The following is a 12,821-nucleotide window of genomic DNA, read 5'->3' as shown; positions in this document are numbered from 1 at the left end:
TCTATAATTATTGATAAGAAGCAGATTAAGTTGTAAAGGATTGAATTTTTAATTTTAATTTTACTTTGGGATTGCAAGCCTTTAAAAAGCGTCACGAACTATTTAAAAGCTTGCAATCTTGAAGTTAATTTTAATAATTTCAATTAATAAGCTTTAAGTACCTTTGTCTTTAAAATTTCTTTTACTTAAGTATTACTTCAATCAAGAATCTAAAAGCAGTCGATACTTTCCGATTGAATAATTTCATAGTTCTCATTCGGTAGTTTAAACACATTAGCAGAATATTAAACCTGAAATAGTACAGTGATTCAATTAAAACAAAACTATTGGAAAATAAAAATATAATGCTTTTTTTTAATTTCTTGTAACTCGAAGCAATTCGAAATCACTGAGTATGAAACAGTGATATCCGTCAAAATATTGAGAAAATTCAGGAGCCTTCATCAATATGTAACACTGTTTAGTCAGTTCGGTGAACAAAATTTTGTAATACTTTTCATATGGTCCTCTTTACGAGTTATTTTCTTAGTTCTGTCATTCTCTACAAACTGTTATAAACTTTTATTGTTAGCTTACTTTCCCTTCCCATGATACTTATCGTATCACAAAAGTTAGTAAAACGACCATATGAAAGGATACATGAACATTATAACACAACGTAACAAAACGTTTCTAACAAATCTGCTCGTAGACAATTAGGGGTAATGATTGAGACAAGAATAAGGAGATGTAGCTTTAGAATTAGCAAGGACAATCGTGGGTCGGGATAGGTTCTAGACGTGCTAACATGTAACTCTGATAACTTAGACGCGCTAGAAACGGAACAGACAGGCGATGACGGGAAATGCAGCGTGTTAGGTAAATTTCTATTGAATTCTTAGATCGCATCGCAGCTCTGCAATATATTTTTAGATGTCCTATTAGCAAAGGGGGCGTTTCTTCTTTTGCGGGTAAAAAGAAAGAGAAAAGAAAAACGAAGGCAAGAAACACAGGCTGGATGGGTAACAGTCAATAAACCGCATGGAGTTGTTTCGTTTCAAGACGATATTTGTATAGTCTCTTTCGTCTAGTCGGTAAAATATTGCCTTGTATTTTTCGATATACATATGTCTACCCTAGGAGTATTTCCGTTCTCGTTTCTGTTTCCGTTTCCCGTTTCCGTTCGTTAAGTCTCCGTTGCTGAAGTCGATGAAGATGCCGAGCAGACCTTGTAACATGTGATTCTGGTGTGTGTCGGCAGCTCGGGGATCGACAATAATCCGACGGTGTATTACAAGCTAATGCCTGGATCCACGACACAGACCAACAAGTTTCACACGTTCTACCTTCAGCAACGTTCCGAGAACTCTGTCACCTGGGCCGACATCAAGGTTAACCATCCTCTGGATTACGAGAGTATAAAGGAATACAATCTGACTATACGAGTAGAGGTACGTGTAAGAATAAGCTATCGCTTATGCTTGAAAGAACACGTCTTGTGCATTCTGCGCCTGAAATGTTGTTGGAAAATTCGCAGCTGTATGTTTGGACTCGGAATTTCCAGAGTACTCTAAGCAAACGTAGATCTGTGAATTTGTGCTTCTTGCAAGACGAGTGTTCTTAGTTCTAGAGTGTTCAAGTATTTCCGCTTGGAATTCCTTTTCTTTATTAGCTGATAAAAATATCAGGTTGTCTCATGAGTTTTTATGGCCTGTTAATGTTTTGTTTTCGTCGTCTTGAATTGATTTAACTTCGATTGGTGAGACTTAAAAGTTATAAAAGTTATAAAATATATTATACTTATCAAATAGATTGGAATCAAATGATCTCTAATTTTCACGGTACAAAGTTTTTGCACACCTTTTTATTAGATGAAGCAAATGTACTCTGTTACTTCAATGTTTAAGAACATTCAGTTTGAAACAGTGAACATTGACATTAATTTGTTCAATTACAAAAGATCTTTGATAACGTTTATAAAATTTGAATACACCTACGTTTAATTGATCGTAGGACTACATAATGCGAAATTAAACCTATTGAATTAAGTGAAAAGTGGAGTGCGCAGGTAAGATAAAAGGAATTCTCTCTTGCAGAACAATGGTGCCCAGCAGCTTGCCTCTGAAGCTACCATTTACATTGTCCTGGAGGATGTTAACGACGAAATACCGTTGTTCACTGAACGTGAACAAGAAACTGTACTCGAGGGTGAACCGATCGGCAGTAAGGTTACTCAAGTCAACGCTATTGATAAGGATGGCACTTTCCCGAACAATCAGGTTAGTACAAGTATAGCCATTGGCTAAATAGCTCGTCTGTGGTACAGATTATGTGCAGCTCGAAATATCTCTCATTCTATTTGAGGACTCTGTATTCCTTATTAGAATTAACTAATTACATTTTAAGTATCATATGTATTGCCCTATTGAAATGTCAACGGTTCGACGCTTTGTAGAATCTTACAACAAACGTACGTTGTTAAATCAAAGATTGAATTTCTTGGAACTATAATTACTAAAACTATATCATCTCCTTACTGCACTCTTTTACCCACTTCTGTGTTTATCGTGTTAACTAATTTAAGTTCTGATAAAGACTTCCAAAATGTATTTCATTACAAAATTGTATTTCATTTTTAATTTAATATTTTTTAAATTAAAAGAAGTTTTTAAAATACCGTCGTTTACGAAGAAGTTATTTTTAATATGTAGATAATCTTTTCATTGAATTTTTATGAATGTCCATTTAAAAAGCTTGTCAAAAATAATGCACATTTCGCTATTTATGTTATACGTACATAGATTGATTAAATTGGAAATATATGTATACGTGTATCTATTTATACATACGAGTTACACAGTACTTATATTTATGCTTCATACACGCTAGAAGGAAACCTTGATGCAGATAGTTAATAAAGTAAGAAATTTGATTTTCAACGGGATCACCATTATTTTTGGAAGAGTGAAAAATATATTAAATCAGGACAAATCGTGTTTTGAGTTTTCATTTTGGACCACATCGAATATGTTGCAATAAAATGGTTGAAACAGGGTTAAAGAAAAAATGTATAAATGATAAGTACAAAGAAGTTTCAGATTATCAGTTACTATTAGTTGTGTTTATAAAATTACCTTCTTCATATCTACACTCAATTATTTTGGTATTTTTTTCAGTTGTATATTTTAAAGGTTGATATACAGGGTGATCAGTTTAACTGGAAATCAACAGCATTTACATTAAATCATGCAAACACTCAGAGGGTTTCCAGTTAAACCGATCACTCTGTATATTGTAATTTTACGATTATAATTTTGTAAAAGAAATTAAGTATTGGCAGAACTTTCCCTTTAGAATTGAAAATTTTCAGTGTACAAATAAGTAATTTCTATATTTTTCATAATTAATAATTCAATTTTAGTGTTCAAATTATCATTTCGTAATGATTTAGTTTTCCTTTTCAAATTTTCTTATACAATTTCGCTATCGATCGCGAGAATATTAATCGATTTTGTATTCATCAGTCGTTTACTGTTATTGGATCGACTTCGATGAACTATTAACCGGCCCTCATGGCTCGTTTTCAGATTAGAGTCGGACTTCAATTACACGGTCTGTCTGCTATGCGCACAATGTTCTCTACTGCCGTTATTTACACATTTCAATCATTAATAAACAAATTATGTCGCAATAGCTGTTTTATTTGAAACTCAATTGGTTGCTCGTGATTATTTCAGTAGGAAGTTAGTCATTGGTGAATAATTAACTTAACAGAGAAATCACGCTCTGAAACTGTATAATTCTGGGAAGGTCAATTATTTAAATATTATTGTCCCACTGGAAATACACTGCTTTAGAAGAGATTATCTTATGAAGTGTTTTTGAGTTGGAAATACATCTTTTACTAGTAGCTCAGTTATTCACAAATTATTTACTTGCCGACCGTTAACAATTTGGAAATCATTTTCTTGCAATCTTCTTTGAATTCTTCAAATTCTTCAAATTCTTCAAATTCTTCAAATTCTTCGGATTGTCTAGATTCTTAAAATCCTTAAAATTCCTGACATTTTTCAAATTTTTAAAATTGTTTAAATTCTTTGAATTCTTCGAGTTCTTTGAATTCTTTAAATTCCTCAAATTGTTCAAATTCTTTAATATATTCTTCGATATAGATTCGTAGTAACTTTCATAACCCTTTTCCTTAAAAATTTGAATAGCAGTTTGTTTTCCATCTTCTGTTACCCATAATGTAGATGAATATGTTATTTTATTGGCATAAGAGCTTATATCTAGTATTTACGAAATATTAAATATGTCAATGGTGATCATCACAAATTGAAATTTTAATACATAAACTGTGTTGATGTAGGTATGATATTGTAAATACATACGTTCCGTTTTATGTTCCGATAATGATTACATACATATTTCGTCTAATCACCGTCCTCGATAATTGACATTCTATTTCACTTGCCTAATTGTGCCTTGCCTAATAAAAAGAACATAAATTCATATTCGTCTGTTAATATACAGTCTCTAATAAAAAGAGATTCAAATACAGATTAATTACATTTATACTTTCTGCAAATATAAAAAGATTTAACAGTTTATTTTTTATTATTAGTATTCTTCATATTTTTGAGTTATAATTGGGGTGGAGGCAATGAAGGGTTTTATCGAAGATCCACTTTCTATACTTTTAAGGGAAAAAGTGATTTAACACTCCGCATAGTTATTAATAAAACGTCAATAATTTGAAGAACAGAGCATCTATTTGGGATGTTAACAGAGCTAGAACACCAAGCTTTATACAAACATTCAATCGCATCGGCAAAATATCCTTGGGCCTGTATGACTTGCCTTGCGGCTGACCGATACAGTAAGGAGTGGGTAATACACCTATATCCAAGAATGATATTTTGTAAGAAATTTCGAATCAGTTCGTTGGCATCCTTCGTCGTGAAAGCTACTTACATTCGTAATTCGCTGTTCGTATAACTTGTCTTTGTTTCTTCCATCTGATATTGGATATGAGTAAAGGGAACATGACAGTAAAGTAATTAGTAATACTCGAAAACGATATTTTTTAACACTTCGAATGAAAAAAGAAGAAAGTTATTTTACAGTGTTGCATATTGTTTAATGTTTCTATTGCAAATTATTATTTTTGTAAAATGATTTGTAATGGGAATAGTTCTGCAATTCTACAATTCATGTGAATTATAAAGTCATTGGTATTTACAACTGTGTCAAATTGTAATTTATTATTATTTACTATATATCTATATTTTTTACTATTTATCTATATTTTTCTTTTAAGATACAGTGGCTGTTTTATCATAAAATATAGTGAAGTGAACTATTAAATACGACATTTGTTTCCCTATCAAAATTATGGTAAGTTATACGAAGTACTGAAAATCAATAGTATTTTAGTTTGAATAAACTATAGTGGAAACGATCATGCCTGAATCCTAAAAACGTTGCAAAATTTGTTACACATATATTGCTCTAAAAATACCTGCACATATTTTGAACTACATACTACCTATTTTATCAATTTTTTATTATCTACTTCAGGTTATTTAAATGTTCAATGTTTTACAGACAGTAAACTTGTATTACATATATTTAATTATATTATAGTAAATACTGAAAATCTACTTGATAAAAAACAACGTTTTTATTATTATATTCTTATTATAATTTTATTATCAGTAATATTTATAATGCTGTATCAGTAGATTATTGAATTTTCTTTTATAATTCTACATACATGTTTGAAACCACCTAATGGACACAGTATTTTCCTCATTTATTTGTTAACATATATTATTTATACAAAGGATAAAGGTCCATAGGATACAGGTATATACACACAAGGTGTTCAGTTACTAGTAGTATAACCGACTCTCAGGAAATGTTTCTTCATAAAAAACAAGGTGAAAAGGAGAAATAAAGTTTTTTCAAATGGAGTTCCATTTTTAAGAAAGTCAAGTTTGAAAATTTATTGAGTTTACGTGTACTAATTATGAGTTTCAAGTTGTCGCCCTTCTATTCATGTTTGTGTTTGTATTTACTAGAACATTTTGTTTTCGCTTTTTACGTGTAGGGTAATGTGTCCAGTGAATAAAGACCCTCCCAATGAATGTACATTGCTTCATATTATATGAAATATCAAGTTGTGTCAAGCTCTCTTGACGTTGAAATGTACACAGTCGTATAGACGTCTCGCAATAGCGTTCTTTTAACCTATAATCTGCAGAACATTACATTTCATTCGTTTGACAGTTGTCTTGTTGGCGTCTAACAAGCTCACGGTAAGTCTTGTTACTTGACATCTACAATTGATGATTCGAGGTGCACTTAATAGTCGTATGATAAGTTTGTATTTATAGTTACATCGTTTAGTCGTTTCTATAATTAAATATTCTGTAAATAGTGAAAGTTTACGAACATTTGTTCATTCATTGGTATTTACTATTCTAGATGCTGTACCAATGAATGAACAATCTTTTCTGTCTCCTAAATACGTACATATAATCCAGCATCTGTTAAATTAAAATAAGAAATCATATCTATTTACCCAATATAAAAATAACTATAACTTTACTGAAATTTCCTAAATCGTTAGAAATTGGCGTACATTTGCTGGAGTGCCTTTGTTTATTCATTAGAAATTAGCATTAACTCACTAGACATTTGGTTTATTTTTAATTTAATCCTATTCCATACTTCTAGTAAAAGCTATACATATTAAATATTGCTAGAATTGTATTCTAGGATGTCTGAATTCAATATCGAAATAAGTTGTTTGCTGTAATACCATTCAGGAAATTTAATAACGATTGTTTAATATCAACATTAACGGACGTGTAGTTTAAGTGTTCATTTATTGGGCAAATCATCCTATGTTATAAATGGTTGTTATAATATTGGTTGTCAGCTGAAATGATATTGTGACCGACGTGAATGCGCACAAGCTTCAATCATTTAGACTTGAGATATTGTTACCTCGAAAATGAGAGAAGAGTGACGATTACTTCTTTCAAATTCTTAATCTATACATCAACACACAAAATAGTAAACGTACGAAAAAATCGGTGAGGAGAACGTTATCTTGAATAATTGACATATTGCCTATGTTAATCAATACAAACACGAGCAGAAACAGAAGTCTGATAGCTCAAATTTCACAATTAGTAGATACATACACGAATACTCGAAAAAATTTTCAAACTCGATTTTCTAAAAAACGTACTTTCATTTTTGGTTTACTGTTTTATGAAGAATTGCCTCTTTCTCGGTTGCATTATTAGTAATGAAACATCTTATATACATCTCACAATTTCTAGATTTTGATACACATTAACTGTAGAATATCTAGCACCTATTGGTAGATACAATTCTCTTGACAAAATACACAAAATTGTAACTTGTATTGTAGTGTGTTATTTATTCTTGAGTAATAGTTTATAGTTATTGCTAGTAAAGTTATGAAAAGAATATATTCAATATCATGGCAGCTTTATAATTGAAACTCCTAATTGGAATCGATGAGAATACAAACGTTGCCAATTTCAATTTCTCCTAATAAGTATTATAACTGTAATAGGGTAAGTGTGTAGTATATATTATACTGGCCGGAACTTCGTTAATTTTACGCGGTTTAATTACGTTTGTCAAAGTCGTGGCTGTGATGGAAACACTCGCGTGTAACTTTCTTGCACTCTGTAATACTGTTATACTGCAAAAGACCGTAATTAAATTTAATCGCGTAAACCTACAGCGACAGTGTAATTCAAAGTGTTATATAGGTTCATTGTAAATAACGTGCCGCGAAAAAATGTTAATTTCTGTTTACATCAATTTCCAGTTTACGTATTCATTTTATTCTCGTTTTAATTGGATATTGAATACAACAAAAATAGTTCGGAATTTCGGAAAATTGTAAGAAAAATAGAGGATTAAAGCAATGTACGTAGGCACATGTATATTTCAACAAAGTTCTGATGTTTCTGAGAAAAAAATAGAGAATTGTTTAGTTAAGAACGGAGTAAAACTCATTATTAATATTATGCATATACATATAGGTACCTACGTAGGGGAGGCTGAAGTCAACTGTAACACTTTGACTTTAACACAACGAACATAAGAGTTTACGTAGAGTGTTTGTAGGTCCATATAGTAGCAAATTACGATATAGGAAGATGAAAACTCCATAATATCAGATCATAAATAAATTTCAATTAACAGCATCCTATCTTTAAGAAATGAAGTTATTTATTAATTAAATTATAAAATGAATACATATCAAAGACTAAATATAAATGATGTTTTGAAAAAAGGATAAGGATTTTTAGTATGTAGGTGTGAATTATTTGTTTTCACAATTTTCACAAAAATAGAGATAACGTTACCCGATGCACTCTTTGTGTGCTCAATTCTTCCATTCCATGCACTGCACCCCTTAATTTACATTAGTCTAGATTGTTGCATTATTTTTGATAGATAGTGTTACAATTATTCAAGACATTGCCTTTGAACTTATATTACAAATTTTCGATAACAACATATTTAAAAGTTTTAATTAACTATCAGTATTTCCTTTAAAAGGTTCAGATTGAAAATTAGAAAAAGAAAAAAGCATTTACCTGTATAAGGGATAATTCTGTCACAATTTTAACACATTAAGAGAATGTTGCTTTAATGTGTCGAAAACTCATTTCGTTCAAATATGTTTGTTTATTAATTATTTGTTTTGTTAGAATATGGGATGTGTATACTTAAATTATAGTTTTGCATCGTATATACAAAATTTGCGATTATAATCGATACGATAGATTTTAAATTGTTTAATATGTTACAACTGCCCCGTGTTACTTTTGACCCTAGTCTCCCCTACTTATCTAAGTTCCATTTTATTGAGGAATGTGTAGGAAACGTAAAAGAGAAAATGTATGAAAAGAGAAATATTTTGAATTCTATAAAGTAAAGTGTTAGAAAAGAAACTAAGAATTGAGAAATATGTTTTTGTGAAAGTATAAATAGAAATTAAACTAAATGTCTTTCACAAATTCCTAGGTTATTAGCTAAACTTTTACATATTCTCATTAAAAGATATTATTACTTTAAAAACTTGTTTAACTTTTTGTATTATATCTTGGACACATTAAACATACATATTTCGTTACTAGTTTAAAGTAAAAGCAGTTTTCAGCAGTTCAAATTTGACAATCTTTCCCTACATTATTTGTGATAGTTGAACATTTGCTAGCCCAAATGGTTCAACAAAAAATAAAAAATTGAACGGATTTTAGAAGTGATTAAAAATGAAGTTACTGTGCTTGTGATGGAATTTTTAGTGAATTTTAACGTGGCGCTCAAAGTGCTGAAATGTCTTCGATTTTTCTTTTTTTTAAATGTTTCATTTCGACTGGAGAGTGTTTATTAATCAAAGAACGTCTATTTTCTGTTATTGCAGATATTTACTTTAGTTATTCACAATTTTTTAACGAAACTGTGGGAGGATCTAATCAACCAATATACTGTTTAATAGAAATATGATATACTTTTTATTGTGAATGAAATTTTTTATATTGTACTTTTTCCAAGCTTCCGGGTAAATGTAATCCCTTAATGCACAATATGGTAATGTCTCACGCAATGACGTATATGTAGGGTCGATGGTTCATATTCACAATGCCCGCTGTTGTAGTCAGGAGTCCATGCTTTTTTCCGCACCACAGCTTTGTAAACCTTGAATTTTCATCAAAAGATTCTTACCTTTGGTGCTGACCTCTCTTTGCTGGATGAATGCATGGAAGAGGCTTCTCGAGCGTTTAGGAACCTACTCCATTTTACAACAGAACTGTAGAGTATTCTAAATGCTTCACATATGTATGTATGCATAGATGTATGTATTTGCATCTGAAAATATGGTATCAGGATGTGAAAATTCAACAAAGTGGTAGACCTCAACGTTACAATTTATAAAAATGGAGTATTTTCGAACATTAATCGTCTATAGTCCATTCAGATTATATGTGATAAAAATACAATCTTAATCTCATAGACTTTGAAAATGTAATATAGTGAAAATTTTTATTTATTATACCATTTTTATTCATTTACTTATTGTGCTGAATATTCTAATCTTCTCATAATTTAATTTTAATATTTTTTTAGTATCCTGTGCATTCTCCAAGTTAGAACTTGTATATTTCTTCCTATTCTTTTTTCCAAACAAACACCTATGTTGGCGTCGTTATTTTGGTGCCTATTCATAGATTTTCATTTAAATGAAAAAATATAGGAAGTTTTCAACTTTAGCAGAATATCACGAATATGAATAGTTACCTTCCGTTTCGATAAAAATGGACAGGATAGGTGGAAAACACACAACCAGAGCGCGGCGTTCTTCCTTTTAGAACTTATTGCTTCAAATACATCAGTTTAATAGAAGTTTCAAAGATACGTTGCGATTATTAACGTACCTCTTTATCCAAAAAAGTGTATTGAGCTTTAGGTTAACGAATCACTCGATAAAACTTTATTACATTTTTTAACTTTTGATATCTAAAATGTTTCTTTCTATTACATATTTGGCGACAAGATTTTTTACCTATTACTAACGTTTTACTTAGTGACAATTCTTACTTTTTCATCTTCGATGCTGTTATTTTCTGCGTTTTTATTGCACCTTTTGTCTTTATAGTCTGTTTTTCTTCGTATAGTTTTTATTTTTATTTTATATTTTATAAACTGAATGTCCCAGAACTGGTGATACAAGCAGGAAGGGGTGATTCTACATGATAAAATAAGACGAAAATGTAGAATAAAATTTTTTGATAAAACTTGTTTTCGAGAAACTTGACGTTGAATCTTATCTGAGTAGGTGCAAATTGATCGAGGTGCAGTTTTCGGCATTCGAGGGGTAAATGGGGAAAGGGAAATGCTTCTAGCGTTTTAATTTATCGTACATACAATCAGTGGTCAGATCGAAAGTTTTCCCCTTACTCTGTATACTCTGCAAACATCCACAACTGTACTTCCGAACACTTGTACCCGATCATAATTCAAACTCAACTTTCTCGAAAATGAAGCACGAAATCAAAAAAATGTATTCTATATTTTTTACTTATTTTCTCACGCAAAATCACTGGCTTTCCGCTTATAACACCAGTGCTGAGACACCTTGTTTAAAGCAAATCTGTTCGGTTAGGACCACAAAGTATTCTCTAATTTATTTATCACAAAAAGGGTGCCTATAGTTGCCTTTCTTAATATTTTGTTAATTTCGTTTATATTTTAATAACATTTTCGCAGAATTCATAATTATATTCTTTCATTTGTGCAATTAGAAGCATTGCCTTTTATTTTGCACATTGTGAAAGGAGATAATGTTCTGTGCGATATTGATATGCGTCAGCCTGAAGCTTTTTGACAAACGAGAACGCGGATATAGACGGGACATAATCCGCGGAAAAGCTGTACGACAAATTTGAATATTTGCCTGAAACCATAAATGTATGAGAAAAATTTAATAACTGAATGTTGAAAAATACTTTACCCTTCATTCGCAATTATATTTTAGATTTATTAGTGTGAAAAAAGAAAATTATGACAAGTTTCTTTGATTAAATGTTTAGAATGTTCAATATTTTAGTTATACAATTTTTAATTACAATTTTCAATAAAAGTTTAAAAGGTATACAAGATTGGTTTTTTATAAAAACTGAGTCCAACTACAATAATTCGTAATAAAATTTGATTAAAATTATATATCAATCTAACATTTACTTTAATTGACAGTGAAATATATTTTGCTTAAGTAACTGGCCCATTTAACGAACTTTCAGTAATGACTTGAGTGTTTTTGAATAATTTGAAGACGTTTTTTACTTTATTTTACATTAGGATTTGTAAAACATTAGTTATTAACTACTTTTCTGTACTCATGAACTTTTTTCAGAACAAAATTGTTACAAAATGAAGGAAATATTAACAAAACCTTTGTCGCATTTACCGGATATTATGAATTTCCGGTAACCAATTAGTAACTTAATATTTTTCGTACTCGCACCTTTTAGCCTCTGATGAATCACTGTTTCGTAGCGCTTTTGATAACAGAATGAATAAATGACACTATTTTGCGGAGTAATATTTTTAATGAATATGTTTTTAACTTACTTAAAGAAATACTTAAATTTTATTTTAAAATGTACAGTAATTTAATTGTTACATGCTTTATTTCATTTTTAAGAAATGTATTCACTGTTCAGTATTACTTGCTAGCCTACAACAATATTTATATACGTGTCCGGACTCATGTGAACCAATGTCATTTTTAACAACATTGTAAAAATGAATATCTATTCTTACATAAATATTAAAAAGAATTAAAGCGCTTATAGGGTATAAACATTCAATATTTATCGTGTTTCATTATAAGTCGCACACAAAGTGCATTCTTCATCCGTCCCATGTATAGGTACGAAAAATATAGTTTATTGCTCGGCAGTCTATACTGATTTAATACAGAACTACTGTTAGCGTGCAACTATTCATAGAGGCTGAATAGTTTCAGTGTCAGGCGAAGATTATTCATTTAAAAAGAAAGTTATTTCGTTTTCATCATCACTTTGAATGCATGAACGAAACACTGAATATCTAGCAAAAACCGTAAGAAGTATATCATTCCTCTTATGGAATTTAAAGGATCGATGTTTATCTAATTTTAAACATACAGTGTGAGCAACTAATTTTTCATGAAATACCCTTTGATTATGTAATTTGTCTTTCGTCCAAATGCAGTACCTCACGATTAATGTGCTAATTTT

At 30.4% G+C, this 12,821-nt stretch overlaps 1 protein-coding gene across 1 annotated transcript in view; it reads left to right on the top strand.

The window, feature by feature from the left end:
- Positions 1-12,821, top strand: part of LOC143183297 (neural-cadherin-like) — a 387,170-nt gene that overhangs the window by 93,252 nt on the left and 281,097 nt on the right. Inside the window, exons 11-12 of the mRNA XM_076384825.1 lie at positions 1,241-1,430; positions 2,076-2,258. Coding sequence (XP_076240940.1) covers positions 1,241-1,430; positions 2,076-2,258 — 373 coding nt within the window. The remainder of the gene's footprint in view (positions 1-1,240; positions 1,431-2,075; positions 2,259-12,821) is intronic.

This window comes from Calliopsis andreniformis, chromosome 1, assembly GCF_051401765.1.
Source record: "Calliopsis andreniformis isolate RMS-2024a chromosome 1, iyCalAndr_principal, whole genome shotgun sequence".
Classification (NCBI taxonomy): domain Eukaryota; kingdom Metazoa; phylum Arthropoda; class Insecta; order Hymenoptera; family Andrenidae; genus Calliopsis; species Calliopsis andreniformis.
Note: the sequence above shows the minus strand (reverse complement) of the source record. Positions and strands in the feature narration are given on the sequence as shown.